This window comes from Melospiza georgiana, chromosome 29, assembly GCF_028018845.1.
Source record: "Melospiza georgiana isolate bMelGeo1 chromosome 29, bMelGeo1.pri, whole genome shotgun sequence".
NCBI lineage: Eukaryota > Metazoa > Chordata > Aves > Passeriformes > Passerellidae > Melospiza > Melospiza georgiana.
In genome coordinates this window covers 4897302-4914096 of record NC_080458.1, presented here as the reverse complement: position 1 = coordinate 4914096, position 16795 = coordinate 4897302, and the positions used below count along the sequence as shown (strand labels likewise).

Genomic DNA, 16795 nt, shown 5'->3' with positions numbered 1-16795 from the left:
TGTAGGAAACAACTCAGCAGAATGGCACCAGGTAAAGCTCTGGCAGCTGCCAGGGGGTGAAAAGGGAGCTGTGCCCACAGTTTTGGGGGGTTTGGGGTGTTCTGTCAAGGGCAGGAGTCAGGGATCCTTGTGGGTCTCTTTCATCTTGGGATTTCTGTGATTCTGTTCTCTCCTGTGGCTGGAGGTGAGTGGGTGCCACAAGTTCTGCTCCTCCCTGAGCTTGTCCATCCTGGATCCCTTCCTGAGCACCAGGGGGTGAAGCTGCCGTGTGCCCACCCATCCCAGAGAAGAGGGAGCTGGGTGTGGGAATGAGAAAGATTGGTGTAAAAATACAACACACAAACAGCTGGAGATTGTTTCCAGCCCTTGGGGTGGTGTTAATTTTTTATACTAAAAACTACGTGTACAATATTTACAGTTACTTCCCAATACCTATCACCTGTGTTAGACAGTGAGCTTCTACTCTAAACCAATCCCAAAAGTGCCAGCATCACAGCAGAAGATGGAGGCCAAGAAGAAGAAGAAGGACAGGACATGCCCACATTCCTCCATTTTGCCCCCTGAACCCCCATTCTAAAAACCCTAAAAAATCCATTTTTCACCCAGTGATTAATTCACTATTATTTTACTCAAACTCTTGTGGTTTGTAACTCCTCACACAAAGCTGGTGATTGTTTCCAGCCCTTGGGGTGCTGTTAGTTTTTTATAATATGAACTATGTGTACAATATTTACAATAATTTCCCAATACCTGTCACCTGTGTCAGACAGTGAGCTTCTATTCTAAATATAACATATTTACAATAACTTTCCAACACCTATCACCTATGTTGGACAGTGAGCTTCTACTCTAAACCACTCCCAAAATGCCACCATCATGGCAGAAGATGGAGGCCAAGAAGAAGAAGAAAGGCAGGACATGCCCACATTCCTCCATTTTGCCTCCTGAACCCCCATTCTAAACCCCCAAAATTCTACATTTTCACCCAGTGATTAATTCACTATCATTTTACTCCAACTCTTGTGGTTTGTAACTCCTCACACAAAGCTGGTGATTGTTTCCAGCCCTTGGGGTGCTGTTAGTTTTTTATACTACAAACTACCTGTACTTTATTTACAATAATTTTCCAATACCTGTCACCTATGTCAGACAGTGAGCTTCTATTCTAAATATAACATATTTATATGTTATATATATATGATAACTTATATATATATATAATAACTTCCCAATACCTATCACCTATGTTAGACAGTGAGCTTCTATTCTAAATATAACATATTTACAATAACTTTCCAACACCTATCACCTATATTAGACAGTGACCTTCTACTCTAAACCACTCCCAAAATGCCACCATCACAGCAGAAGATGGAGGCCAAGAAGAAGGAGAAGAAGGACAGGACATGCCCACGTTCCTCCATTTTGCCCCCTGAACCCCCATTCTAAAAACCCCAAAAAATCCATTTTTCACCCAGTGATTAATTCACTATTATTTTACTCAAACTCTTGTGGCTTGTAACTCCTCACACAAAGCTGGCAATGGTTTGCAGCCCTTGGGGTGCTGTTAGTTTTTTATACTACAAACTACCTGTACTTTATTTACAATAATTTTCCAATACCCATCACCTGTGTTAGACAGTGAGCTTCTATTCTAAATATAACATATTTACAATTACTTCCCAACACCTATCACCTATATTAGACAGTGAGCTTCTACTCTAAACCAATCCCAAAATGCCACCCTCACGGCAGAAGATGGAGGCCAAGAAGAAGAAGAAAGGCTGGACATGCCCACATTCCTCCATTTTGCCCCCTGAACCCCCATTCTTAAAACCCCAAAAAATCATTTTTCATCCAGTGATTAATTCACTATCATTCTACTCAAACTCTTGTGGCTTGGAACTCCTCACACAAAGCTGGAATTGTTTCCAGCCCTTGGGGTGCTGTTAGTTTTTTATACTAAAAACTACCTGTACTTTATTTACAATAATTTTCCAATACCTATCACCTGTGTTAGACAGTGAGCTTCTATTGTAAGTATAACATATTTACAATAACTTCCCAATACCTATCACCTCTGTCTCTATTCTAAACCAATCCCAAAGTGTCACCATCACAGCAGAAGATGGAGGCCAAGAAGAAGGAGAAAGGCAGGACAAGCCCGCATTCCTCCATCTTGCCTCTTGAATCCCCATTCTAAAAACCCCAAAAAATCCATTTTTCACCCCGTGATAAATTCCCTATCATTCTACTCAAACTTTCTTGACTTGTAATCCTTCATATAAAAGTCGGTAATTATTTTTTTCCAAGGGCTAAATCACAGTCCCGGGTGTCTTGTGCTCCGTGCCAAGGTCTCTGAGCCCCCTGGGCAGGGTCTCCAGGGTATCCAGAGGGATTTCCAGGGTTCCCAAACCCCTCCTGAGTGCTGACCCCCCTCTCTGTGCTCCCCAGCCCGTCCGTGGGGTTCCTGCAGCCCCCTGGCTCCGAGCAGTACCAGATGCCGCAGTCGCCGGCGCCCTGCAGCCCTCCCCAGATGCAGCAGCAGTATTCAGGTACCAGGGGGGCACTGGGCAAGGCTGGCACCAGCCTTTGGGCTCCGGAGGTGCCACTTCACAGCCAAGCTGCTGTGCTCAGGGGAACGGTCAGGGTGGGGCACTAGGGGGTGCTGGCATCTCCCTGCCAGGGTGGGCACAGGGTGGAGGGAGCTGGGGGAAATGTGGGGTGGTGAGAGAGGGGAAAAACTGCAGATGGGGAGGTTGGGGAGTCCTGCTCCCTGCCACAGCTGCTGGGAGTGAGCTGGGGCAGGAGCTGAGCTGGGATTATGGAGGTTTGGGCCTGGAGCAGGATCTGAGCTGGGGTGATGGATCTGGGCCTGGAGCAGGATCTGAGCTGGGCTGATGGATCTGGGCCTGGTGCAGGATCTGGGCTGGGATAATGGAAATTTGGGTCTGGTGCAGGATTTGAGCTGAGATGATGGATCTGGGCCTGGATCTGAGCTGGTCTGATGGATCTGGGCCTGGATCTGATCTGGGTGATGGAGATCTGGGTCTGGGCCTGGATCTGAGCTGGTCTGATAGGTCTGGGCCTGGATCTGAGCTGGGATGATGGAGATCTGGGTCTGATGCAGGATTTGAGCTGGGATAATGGAAATTTGGGTCTGGTGCAGGATTTGAGCTGGGATGATGGATCTAGACCTGGATCTGAGCTGAGATGATGGAGGTCTGGGCATGGGGAGCTGCAGGATCTTAGCTGGGATGATGGATCTGGACCTGGATCTGAAGTGGAATGATGGAAATTTGGGCCTGGATCTGAGCTGGGATGATGGAGATTTGGGCTTGTTGAGCTGCAGGATCTGAGCTGGGATGATGGAGGTCTGGGTCTGGTGCAGAATCTGAGCTGGGATGATGGATCTGGACCTGGATCTGTGCCTGGAGTTTTGTGGAGATGCTCAGAGCTCTCACTGAGCTGCCATCCCTCAGCTTGGCTCCCGTTTCTCCTGCATTGAACACCATCACTCCCAGGTGTAACCTTTGCTATCCCCAGAGGGTCCTAGTGGGGCTTTTCCAACCTGGAAAAATCACGAGTGGCAGAGGAGAGAGAGCCCAGAGTGGGACTGTGGGGAAGGAAGGGTGAGAGTAGCAGGGACAGGGACAAGGGACAGGGACAGGGAGGCGCTCTGTGTCCCACAGCAGCAGAACTGGGGCCACACAGCCACGTGTGTGTCCCCAGGGGTGTCCCCATCAGGCCCTGGCGTGGTGGTGATGCAGCTGAATGTCCCCAACGGCCCCCAGGCCCCCCAGAACCCGCCCGTGGTGCAGTGGAGCCACTGTAAGTACTACAGCCTGGAGCAGAGGGGGCAGAAGCCTGGAGACCTCTACAACCCCGACAGCACTGCTCAGGTACTGGGGGCACTGGGAGGGACTGGGAGGGACTGGGAGGAGGCAGCTCAGCCTTTGGGGCAGGGCTGGGTGAGGCTAGGCTTAAAAGCTGCTAGGCCGAGAGTAGCAAACTCAAGAGCACCCAGGTTTAAAGGTTTTAGGCTGAGAGTAGCAAACTCAAGAGCTTAGAAGCTGCTAGGCTGAGAGTAGCAATCTCAAGAGCAGCCAGGCTTAAACCTGCTAGGCTGAGAATAGCAAACTCAAGGGCACCTAGGCTGAGAGTAGCAAGCTCAAGAGCACCTAGGCTTAGAAGGTGCTAGGCTGAGAGTGGGAAATTCAAGAGCACCTAGGTGTAAAGGTTCTAGGCTGAGAGTAGCAAACTCAAGAACACTGAGGCTTAAAAGCTGCTAGGCTGAGTAGCAAACTCAAGGGACTCAGGAGTGTGGGATCCCAGAGCACCTTGAAACGGCCAATAACATCTGAGATTTTAAAGTAAAAGGTACCTTCTTGTTGTCTTTTTGTCTGTGAGAGGGAATGAGAAATAAGAGTGAGTGAATGTTGATGAATGAAAGTATATGAAATGTAGATTTTTTTATTATAAGCTTCAATTTATCTTCTTGGAGGGAGGTGAATAGTATTGTGAGAGAAAGGAGCTTTTATTTTGTGTCAGTTGTGACCCAGGGTGGGCATGTAGGAATGTTTGAAATCTCAGATTACATCCAGGTAGGAATGTTTGAAATCTCAGATTGTATCCAGGTAGGAATGTTTGAAATCTCAGATTGTATCCAGGTAGGAATGTTTGAAATCTCAGATTGTATCCAGGTAGGAATGTTTGAAATCTCAGATTACATCCAGGTAGGAATGTTTGAAATCTCAGATTGTGTCCAGGTAGGAATGCTTGGCTCCTCCCCATGAGCTCCCATCTCCCAATGGGATGCTGCAGTTCTTATCAGCCATGCAGTGACATTCAATAGCTGTTATCAGCAAATGTCCCCCCAGAGGGAGGAGTGATTGTGGAAGAGATAAGGAAAACTGCAAAACTGCCCAGTTTTGGTATTCTATGACCAAAAATGGTAATAGAACACATCTTGCCTTGCCAATCTGGAACATTATTGAATTGAATTGGATTGAATTGGATTGAATTGAATTGAATTGAATTGAATTGGATTGAATTGAATTGAATTGAATTGAATTGAATTGAATTGAATTGAATTGAATTGAATTGAATTGAATTGAATTGAATTGAATTGAATTGAATTGGATTGAATTGGATTGGATTGAATTGAATTGGATTGAATTGGATTGGATTGGATTGGATTGGATTGGATTGGATTGGATTGGATTGAATTGAATTGAATTGAATTGAATTGAATTGAATTGAATTGGATTGAATTGAATTGGATTGAATTGGATTGAATTGAATTGGATTGAATTGAATTGAATTGAATTGAAATGAATTGGATTGGATTGGAATGGATTGGATTGAATTGAATTGAATTGAATTGAATTGGATTGGATTGAATTGGATTGAATTGGATTGGATTGGATTGGATTGGATTGGATTGGATTGGATTGGATTGGATTGGATTGGATTGGATTGAATTGGATTGGATTGGATTGGATTGGATTGGATTGGATTGGATTGGATTGAATTGGATTGAATTGGATTGGATTGAATTGGATTGGATTGGATTGGATTGGATTGGATTGGATTGAATTTGATTGGATTGGATTGGATTGGATTGGATTGGATTGGATTGGATTGAATTGAATTGAATTGAATTGGATTGGATTGAATTGGATTGAATTGGATTGGATTGGATGGTATATTGTGAGAGAAAGGAGGTTGTTTTTTGTGTCGGTTGTGACCCGGGGTGGGTGTGTGAGCTGTCCCCAGCCCTGGGCTGTCTGTCTGACCCTGTCCCCTCCATCCCAGGCCAGCACCCAGCTGAGCAGCCCCATCACGTCCCCCACGCAGTCGCCGACGCCGTCGCCCGTCACCAACCTGGGCAGCGTGTGTCCGGGGCTGAGCCCCCTGCCCGTGCTCACCCAGTTCCCCCCCAGGCCCATGGGCCCTGCACAAGGTAAGCTCTGGGAATCTGCAGATTCAGAGGTTTTGGGGAGAGCTGCAAAAGGCAGGACTCAGGGACAGCAGAACTGTGAGCAGAGCTAAGCAGCAGCCATGGGATTGGTCAGCAGGAAAAGTATTTAAACTGTAGAAAAGCAAAGGCAAATAGAATGATAGGGGAGGCATCCTCTATTATTCTATATATATATTATATGTATAGATATAATATATATAATATATATAATATATTATATATATATAATATATATAATATATATAGCATTATATATAGTATATATATTATATGTATATATATAATATATATTATATATATATTATATATATATTATATATATTATATATAGCATTATATATATTTATATCTATATATTATAAATATATATTATAGAATATATATTTCATATATATAATATACATATAAATATATAATTATATATTTATATACAGATATTCTAGATATTATATAGCTATAAAATATATATTACGTATATAATATATATGTTATATATAATATATGTATAGTCTGTGTATTAATGCTTGTCCAGAATAAATCCCTAAGCTACAGAAAAGTTTATCTAGCAAGATATTAGGAAAGTTAAAGCTTAATAATGGAGCTCTGTGCGTTGTGTTTTAAGGCTCACAAGCAGGTATTGTGTTGGAAATAAGCAGCATTGTTTTAACCAAAGGCACGTTGCTCATGGTGATTGGGTAGAACTGCTGTCAATGTGCTTTTGCTTTGTGTGATTGGTCAAAAAAAACTTATAAAACAAGTTGTAACATTGAGTTCTTTGTCTGCTGCTTGGGATGTGAGCTGGTGGCATCTTCCCATTGTCATAAGCATGGAGTGAGACTGATGCTGGGAATAAAACAGCTCGAGGCGCTTTCAGCAGCCGCCCCATCTCGTTGGTAGTTTGTAAATAAACCCTTGCCAGCGTCAGTAAGGGAGGCTCCCTCCTCCTCCTCCTCCTCCTCCTCCTCCTCCTCCTCCTCCTCCTCCTCCTCCAGGGGGCAGCCAGGGCAGGGGGTAGTGGGGTTTGGCTCCCAGTGCTGCTGAATGGGGGTTTGGGGTAGGGAAACAGCACAGAGATCCTGGGACAGCCCTGGGGTGAGGGTGTGTGAGGGGAGAGGTGAATGTGAGTCCATGTACTCAGAAGGCTGATTATATTATATTATATTATATTATATTATATTATATTATATTATATTATATTATATTATATTATATTATATTATATTATATTATATTATATTATATTATATTATATTATATTATATTATATTATATTATATTATATTATATTTATGATGACATATATGATGATGTGATATGACATATTATATGAATTACATGTATGATATGATTATATTATATATATTATATTATGTGATATATCACATTTTATCACATGTCACATTATATTATGTTATGTATTTATATGAGATATGATGACATATATGTTATATGATATCATATCAGATCATATTATTATATTATACTACATTATATTATGCCACATTATATCACATAATATCATATCATATGATGTGATATTATGTTATATTATATTATATTATATTATATTATATTATATTATATTATATTATATTATATTATATTATATTATATTATATTATATTATATTATATTATATTATATTATATTATATTATATTATATTATTATATTTATGATGACATATATGATGAAGTGATATGACATATTATATGAATTACATGTATGATATGATTATATTATATATATGATATTATGTGATATATCACATTTTATCATATTATGTCACATTATATGCTGTGATATTCCCTGGGATCTGGGAAATATCACAATGTCAGGAATGCTGTGATATTCCCTGGGATCCAGGAGATAACACAATGTCAGGAATGCTGTGATATTCCTGGGGATCCAGGAGGTATCACAATGACAGGAATGCTGTGATATTCCCTGGAATCTGGGAAATATCACAATGTCAGGAATGCTGTGATATTCCTGGGGATCTGGGAGATATCACAATGTCAGGAATGCTGTGATATTCCCTGGGATCCTGGAAATGTCACAATGTCAGGAATGCTGTGATATTCCCTGGGATCCAGGAGATATCACAATGTCAGGAATGCTGTGGTATTCCCTGGGATCTGGGAAATATCACAATGTCAGGAATGCTGTGATATTCCTGGGGATCCAGGAGGTATCACAATGTCAGGAATGCTGTGATATTCCCTGGAATCCAGGAGATGTCACAAAGTCAGGAATGCTGTGATATTCCCTGGAATCTGGGAAATATCACAAGGTCAGGAATGCTGTGATATTCCTGGGGATCCAGGAGATGTCACAATGTCAGGAATGCTGTGATATTCCCTGGGATCTGGGAAGTGTCACAATGTCAGGAATGCTGTGATATTCCTGGGGATCCAGGAGATATCACAATGTCAGGAATGCTGTGATATTCCCTGGGATCTGGGAAATATCACAATGACAAGAATGCTGTGATATTCCCTGGGATCCCCACACAAACTCTGGCTCCTCATGATGGTGATTGGCCATTAATTAAAAACAATTCTCATGAAACCAATCAAACACGTTGGTAAAGAATCTCCAGAACCCATTCCAGAGCAGCAAAACACAGGAGAAAAAAATCAGATAATTATTATTTACATTTTGCTCTGAGGCTTCTCAGGAGAAGAAATCCTGGGCAAAGAGGATTTTCCAGGAAATATCACAATGACAGCAATGCTGTGATATTTCCTGGGATCCGGGAAATATCACAATGTCAGGAATGCTGTGATATTCCCTGGGATCTGGGAGATATCACAATGTCAGGAATGCTGTGATATTCCCTGGGATCTGGGAAATGTCACAATGTCAGGAATGCTGTGATATTCCCTGGGATCTGGGAAGTGTCACAATGTCAGGAATGCTGTGATATTCCCTGGGATCTGGGAGATATCACAATGTCAGGAATGCTGTGATATTCCCTGGGATCTGGGAAATGTCACAATGTCAGGAATGCTGTGATATTTCCTGGGATCTGGGAAATACCACAATGTCAGGAATGCTGTGATATTCCCTGGGATCTGGGAAATGTCACAATGTCAGGAATGCTGTGATATTCCCTGGGATCTGGGAAGTGTCACAATGTCAGGAATGCTGTGATGTTCCCTGGGATCCAGGAGGTATCACAATGTCAGGAATGCTGTGATGTTCCCTGGGATCTGGGAAGTGTCACAATGTCAGGAATGCTGTGATATTCCCTGGGATCCAGGAGATATCACAATGACAGGAATGCTGTGATATTCCCTGGGATCTGGGAAGTGTCACAATGTCAGGAATGCTGTGATATTCCCTGGGATCTGGGAAATATCACAATGACAGGAATGCTGTGATATTCCCTGGGATCTGGGAAATGTCACAATGACAGGAATGCTGTGATATTCCTGGGGATCCTGGAGATATCACAATGTCAGGAATGCTGTGATATTCCCTGGGATCTGGGAAATGTCACAATGTCAGGAATGCTGTGGTATTCCCTGGGATCCGGGAAATGTCACAATGTCAGGAATGCTGTGATGTTCCCTGGGATCTGGGAAATATCACAATGTCAGCAATGCTGTGATATTCCTGGGGATCCAGGAGGTATCACAATGTCAGGAATGCTGTGATGTTCCCTGGGATCCCCACACAAACTCCTCCTCGTGCAGGTGACGGGCGGTACTCGCTGCTGGGCCAACCTCTGCAGTACAACCTGTCGCTGTGTCCCCCTCCTCTGCTGCACAACCAGCCCAGCTACACAGGACACCAGGTACAGCCGGGCCAGCCGTGCCCTGCCCTGCCCCTCTCCGAGGCCACCACGTCCCCCGAGGTGACACGGGGACATTTGTGTCCTTGCAGGGCCAGGCTGGCATGAAGCACGGCAACAGGAGCAAGAGGCAGGCCCTGAAATCGGCGTCCACCGACCTGGGCACGAGTGACGTAGGCAAGTGACACCTCCAGCCTCTGTTTGTCCTCTGATGTCCCCAAAAATGGGGGTGGGAGACTCCAGGTGCCATTTCCAGCATCCCACGGAGCCCTGGGCTGGTTTTGGAGGGTTCCTGCCATTCCCTGTGGTGGTTTTGGAGGTTTTGAAGAGTTCCTGCCAGTTTCAGTCCTGCTTTTGGAGGGTTCCTGCCAGTCCCTGTGCTGGATTTGGAGGTTTTGAAGAGTTCCTGCCAGTTCCAGACCTGGTTTTGGAGGGTTCCTTCCAGTCCCTGTGCAGGTTTTGGGGTTTCTGCGTGTCCTTTCACTCCACACCCACAAGCAGCCCCCTGCCCAGCTGGGTCCAGGTTTAGGGTATAGACAGGTGACCCCTCCCAGCCTCTGTTTGTCCTCTGATGTCCCCAAAAATGGGGGTGGGAGACTCCAGGTGCCATTTCCAGCATCCCACAGAGCCCTGGGCTGGTTTTGGAGGGTTCCTGCCAGTCCCTCTGCTGGTTTTGGAGGGTTCCTGCCAGTCCCTGTGCTGGTTTTGAAGGTTTGGAGGGTTCCTGCCAGTTCCAGTCCTGGTTCTGGAGGGTTCCTGCCATTCCCTGGGCTGGTTTTGGGGGATTCCTGCCAGTCCCTGCCAGTCCCTGAGCTGCTTTTGGGTATCCTGCCAGTCCTCGTGCTGGTTTTGGAGGATTGGAGGGCTCCTGCAAGTCCCTGTGCTGATTTTGGAGGGTTCCTGCCAGTCCCTGAGCTGCTTTTGGAGGGTTCCTGCCAGTCCCTGTCCTGGTTTTGGGGTTCCTGCCATTCCCTGCCACTCCCTGAGCGGTTTTGGGGTTCCTGCCAGTCCCTGTCCTGGTTTTGGAGGGTTCCTGCCAGTCCCTGCCAGTCCCTGAGCTGCTTTTGGGGATTTGGAGGATGTTCTGCCAGAACCTGTGCTGATTTTGGAGGGTTCCTGCCAGTCCCTGTGCTGGTTTTGGAGGGTGGAAATGATGGAGCAGGTGGAGCTGGCAGAGCTGGAATTTCCTTCCTCTTTCTCAGCACAAAGTGAGTGTCACACTCTGAGATCTCATTCCCCAGTCTCTCTTCCCACCCCTGCTTCCCTTTCCCGTGGGTCCTGCAGCATCAAATCCCAAATTTTTGGAGATTTGGGATCCCCCAGGGTGTCTCTGAGGGCTGAAGGTTCCAGTGATGCTTTCTGTCCATGCCCAGGGTGTCTCCACTGATCCTGGGGAAGGGAGGGACCAGAGGAAAGGGGCTGGAGCTGCAGAGGGATTTGGGAACCACAGGGAAGGGGCTGAGCTGAAGAGATTTGGGAACCACAGGGCAGGGGCTGGGGCTGCAGAGGGATTTGGGTACTACCGAGCAGGGTTGGAGCTGGGAGCTTCCAAGAGATTTGGGTGCCACAGAGCAGGAACTGGAGCCTCAGAGGGATTTGGGAACCACAGGGCAGGGGCAGAGGTCAGATCCAGGCGCTACAGAGGGATTTAGGAACCACAGGAGCTGGAGCTGCAAAGAGATTTGGGTACCACAGGGGCTGAAGCTGGGAACTGCAAAGAGATTTGGGGACCACAGGGCAGAGGGCAGAGCCAGGAGCTGCACAGGGATTTTGGGAACCAGAGGAAAGGGGCTGAGCTGCACAGGGATTTGGGAACCAGAGGAAAGGGGCTGAGCTGCACAGGGATTTGGGGGCCAAGGGGCTGGAGCTGGGAGCTGCGAAGAGATTTGGGTACTACAGAGCAGGTGCTGGAGCTGCAGGGATTTGGGAACCACCAGGGCAGGAATAGGGGAGAGCCAAGAGCTGCAGAGGGATTTGGGGGCCACAGGGGCTGGAGCTGCAGAGATTTGAGTACCACAGAGCAGGGGCTGGAGCCTGGAGCTGCAGAGGGATTTGGGAACCACAGGGCCTGGAGCCAGGAGCCCTTGGAACCCTCAGGCCTGTCCCTGGTGTCCCCTCAGTGTCCCCAGGCCTGTCCCTGGTGTCACCTCAGTGTCCCCAGGCCTGTCCCTGGCGTCACCTCAGTGTCCCCAGTGTCACCTCAGTGTCCCCAGGCCTGTCCCTGGTGTCCCCTCAGTGTCCCTGGTGTCCCCTCAGTGTCCCCAGGCCTGTCCCTGGTGTCCCCTCAGTGTCACAGGCCTGTCCCCGGTGTCACCTCAGTGTCCCTGGTGTCCCCTCAGTGTCCCCTCAGTGTCCCTGGTGTCCCCTCAGTGTCCCCAGGCCTGTCCCCAGTGTCCCCTCAGTGTCCCTGGTGTCCCCTCAGTGTCCCCAGGCCTGTCCCCAGTGTCCCCTCAGTGTCACAGACCTGTCCCCAGTGTCCCCTCAGTGTCCCCAGGCCTGTCCCTGGTGTCCCCTCAGTGTCCCCTCAGTGTCCCCGGTGTCCCCTCAGTGTCCCCAGGCCTGTCCCCAGTGTCACCTCAGTGTCCCCAGGCCTGTCCCCAGTGTCCCCTCAGTGTCCCCGGTGTCCCCTCAGTGTCCCCAGGCATGTCCCCGGTGTCCCCTCAGTGTCCCCAGGCCTGTCCCCGGTGTCCCCTCAGTGTCCCTGGTGTCCCCTCAGTGTCCCCAGGCCTGTCCCCGGTGTCACCTCAGTGTCCCTGGTGTCCCCTTAGTGTCACAGGCCTGTCCCCAGTGTCCCCTCAGTGTCCCCAGGCCTGTCCCCGGTGTCCCCTCAGTGTCCCTGGTGTCCCCTCAGTGTCCCCAGGCCTGTCCCTGGTGCCCCCTCAGTGTCCCCAGGCCTGTCCCCAGTGTCCCCTCAGTGTCCCCGGTGTCCCCTCAATGTCCCCAGGCCTGTCCCTGGTGTCACCTCAGTGTCCCTGGTGTCCCCTCAGTGTCCCCAGGCCTGTCGCTGGTGTCCCCTCAGTGTCCCCAGGCCTGTCCCCAGTGTCCCCTCAGTGTCCCTGGTGTCCCCTCAGTGTCCCTAGGCCTGTCCCTAGTGTCCCCTCAGTGTCCCCAGGCCTGTCCCTGGTGTCACCTCAGTGTCCCTGGTGTCCCCTCAGTGTCCCCAGGCCTGTCGCCGGTGTCCCCTCAGTGTCACAGGCCAGTCCCCAGTGTCCCCTCAGTGTCCCTGGTGTCCCCTCAGTGTCCCCAGGCCTGTCCCCAGTGTCCCCTCAGTGTCACAGACCTGTCCCCAGTGTCCCCTCAGTGTCCCCAGGCCTGTCCCCGGTGTCCCCTCAGTGTCCCTGGTGTCCCCTCAGTGTCCCCTCAGTGTCCCCGGTGTCCCCTCAGTGTCGCCAGGCCTGTCCCCGGTGTCCCCTCAGTGTCCCTGGTGTCCCCTCAGTGTCACAGGCCTGTCCCCAGTGTCCCCTCAGTGTCCCCAGGCCTGTCCCCGGTGTCCCCTCAGTGTCCCCAGCAGCAGCTGCTGCTCACAGGGGCCCTTTAAGCGCTGCCTCCCCCCCGGCCCTGGCAGGGTCCCCACGTGCCACGTTAATATTAGCAAAGAATCCTCAACTGAGCCCAGGGCTGCAGCCAGGACTGCACAGGGATTTGGGAACCACAGGGGCTGGAGCTGGGAACTGCACAGGGATTTAGGAATCAGAGGAAAGGGGCTGGAGCTGCACAGGGATTTAGGAACCACAGGGCAGAGGCTGGAGCTGCAGAGATTTGGGAGCCACAGGGGCTGGAGCTGGGAATTGCACACAGATTTGGGAACCACAGGGGCTGGAGCTGCAGAGATTTGGGAGCCACAGGGGCTGGAGCTGCAGGGGGATTTCGGAACCAGAGGAAAGGGGCTGAGCTGCAGAGGGATTTGGGGCTGACCACAGGGCAGAGGTCAAAACAAGGAGATGGCAAAGAGATTTGGGAATCACAGGGCAGGAGCTGGAAACTGCAGAGGGATTTGGGAACCACAGGGCAGGGGCTGGAGCCTCAGGAGGATTTGGGAACCAGAGGGGCTGGGAACTGCAAAGAGATTTGGGAATCACAGGGCAGGGACTGGAAACTGCAGAGGGCTTTGGGAACCACATCCCCTCCTGAAGGAAAACCAGAAATGTGGGCACAGGAAGGGATTGGGATGGGGCATTCCAGGGAGCAGGTAGGGGTAATTTGGAGGGGAAATTTCTGGCTTAAAAGAATAAATTGGGTGCCTTAAAAGAGTAGATTGGGTGTTTTAAAAGAATAAATTCCTGCTGGTGGCAGCTTGGCAGTGTTCCTGTGCCCAGGAGAGGTGGCTGTGGGAGTACCCACATCTCCTCCTGAAGCAAAACCAGAAATGTGGGCACAGGAAGAGATTGGGATGGGGCATTCCAGGGAGCAGGTAAGGGTGTTTTGGAGGGCTTAAAAGAATAACTGGATTAAAATAATCGATTGGGTGGCTTAAAAGAATAAAATCCAGTTGGGGGCAGCTTGGCACTGCTCCTGTGCCCAGGTGGCTGTGGGAACACCCACATCTCCTCCTGAAGCAAAATCAGCGTTGTGGGCACAGGAGGGGATTGGGATGGGGCATTCCAGGGAGCAGGTAAGGGTGCTTTGGAGGGGAAATTTCTGGCTTAAAATAATAGATTGGCTGGTTTAAAAGAATAAATTCCTGCTGGGGGCAGCTTGGCAGTGTTTCTGTGCCCAGGAGAGGTGGCTGTGGGAGTACCCACATCTCCTCCCGAAGCAAAATCAGAATTGTGGGCACAGGAAGGGATTGGGATGGGGCATTCCAGGGAGCAGGTAAGGGTGTTTTGGAGGGCTTAAAAGAATAGATTGGGTGGCTTAAAATAATAAATTCCTGCTGGGGGCAGCTTGGCAGTGTTCCTGTGCCCACATCTCCTGAAGCAAAATCAGCATTGTGGGCACAGGGAGGGGATTGGGATCCCCTCCACAAAGGAGGGCATTGGGATGGGGCACTCCAGGGTGCTTTGGAGGGGAAGTTTCTGGCTTAAAATAATAGATTAGGTGATTTAAAAGAATAAATTCCTGCTGAGGGCAGCTTGGCAGTGTTCCTGTGCCCAGGAGAGGTGGCTGTGGGAGTGCCCACATCTCCTGAAGCAAAATCAGCATTGTGGGCACAGGAGGGGATTGGGTTGGGGCATTCCAGGGAGCAGGTAAGGGTAATTTGGAGGGTTTAAAAGAATAACTGGATTAAAAGAATCGATTGGGTGGCTTAAAATAATAAATTCCTGCTGGGGGCAGCTTGGCAGCGTCCCTGTGCCCACATCTCCTGAAGCAAAACCAGCATTGTGGGCACAGGAGGGGATTGGGTTGGGGCATTCCAGGGAGCAGGTAAGGGTAATTTGGGGGGCTTAAAAGAATAACTGGATTAAAAGAATCGATTGGGTGGCTTTAGATAATAGATTAGGTGTTTTAAAAGAACAGATTTGATGCTCTGCTCGTCCCCTCCATTGCACATCTCCTGAAGCAAAACCAGCATTGTGGGCACAGAAGGGCATTGGGATGGGGCAGGTAGGGGTGCTTTGGAGGGCTTAAAAGAATAAATTGGGTGGCTTAAAATAACAGATTCCTGCTGGGGGCAGCCTGGCAGTGTTCCTGTGCCCAGGAGAGGTGGCTGTGGGAGTACCCACATCTCCTGAAGGAAAACCAGCATTGTGGGCACAGGAGGGGATTGGAATGGGGCATTCCAGGGAGCAGGGAGGGGTAATCTGGAGGTCTTAAAAGAGTAACTGGATTAAAAGAATCGATTGTCTGGCTTTAGATAATAGATTAGGTGTTTTAAAAGAACGGGTTTGACGCTCTGCTCGTCCCCTGCAGTGCTGGGCCGCGTGCTGGAGGTGACCGACCTGCCCGAGGGCATCACACGGACAGAGGCCGACAAGCTCTTCACGCAGCTCGCCATGGCCGGTGCCAAAATCCAGTGGCTCAAAGAGACTCAGGGGCGCCGCGGGGACGGCGGAGGCGGCGGGGACAACAACAGCACCAGCAGCAGCGGCGGCGGCGGCGGCGGGACTGCGGAGAACGGCAGGCACGGTGACCTCGCTGCCTTATACACCATCGTGGCCGTGTTCCCCAGCCCCCTGGCAGCCCAGAACGCCTCCCTGCGCCTCAACAACTCCCTGAGCCGCTTCAAACTGCGCGTGGCCAAAAAGAACTACGACCTGCGGGTGCTGGAGAGGGCGAGCTCCCAATAGAGCCCCGCCGCGGGCGCTGCCCTGGGCATCCTCTGCTCCCGCCCTCCCTTCCTCTCGCCCTCCTTCCTTGATATATTTATATGAACATAATTAAGAGACGAGAAGTTGATTTTTTTTTTTTTTTTGGTTTTTCTTTCGGTTTTTTTTTTAATTATTATTATTTTTTTTTTTTTGGAGTGACGCCCATGCCCGCCCCCTTTTCTCCCTGTGTCTATGGTTTTTTGTTTAAGCACTGTGTTGGACCTCACATACAGGTGTTGATTGGTATGTTCACTGCACATTTTATTTAATCAAATTATTATTTTGCTGGGGGGGGAGGGAGGGGTGAATTTTTTTTTTTTTTGGTCTTATTTTATTTGGGGGGGGTTGTTTTTAAATAAAAAAAAGAGAAAAAGGAAAATTGTCCATCATTTGAATGTAAATTCCTGTTCTGTGTCAGGGCTGGGGGGGCTCTGTGCTGCTTCAGTGGGGTGAGGGGACAGGGGGATGATTCCAAAATGGGGATCAGAGCATTTGGATTGGGGCTGGATTTCCCTGACAGATGTTCATGGCTTCTCCTCCAGCTGCCAGCCCCATCCAGATGTGGAATTCCAGGGCAGGAATGAGGGCATGGAGTGCCCTGGCAGGGGCAGGGACAGGATTTTGGGGTGGCACCAGAGCCAGAGCCCCTGGCAGCAGCAGGATGCCCCCAGAATTGCTGAGCACAGGTAAGAGCTGCCAGGAAAGGGGAGGCTCCAACCCCAGGATGGCTCCAGCTCCCACCCTGGTGCCACCCCAGGCCAGGCAG

General features: G+C 49.0%; 1 protein-coding gene across 1 annotated transcript in view; it reads left to right on the top strand.

The window, feature by feature from the left end:
- Nucleotides 1-16317, top strand: part of R3HDM2 (R3H domain containing 2) — a 71187-nt gene extending 54870 nt beyond the window's left edge. Inside the window, exons 19-24 of the mRNA XM_058042205.1 lie at nt 2455-2555; nt 3733-3902; nt 5818-5965; nt 9684-9784; nt 9874-9958; nt 15632-16317. Coding sequence (XP_057898188.1) covers nt 2455-2555; nt 3733-3902; nt 5818-5965; nt 9684-9784; nt 9874-9958; nt 15632-16008 — 982 coding nt within the window. The 3' untranslated portion in view covers nt 16009-16317. The remainder of the gene's footprint in view (nt 1-2454; nt 2556-3732; nt 3903-5817; nt 5966-9683; nt 9785-9873; nt 9959-15631) is intronic.
- The last annotated feature ends 478 nt before the right edge of the window (nt 16318-16795 follow it).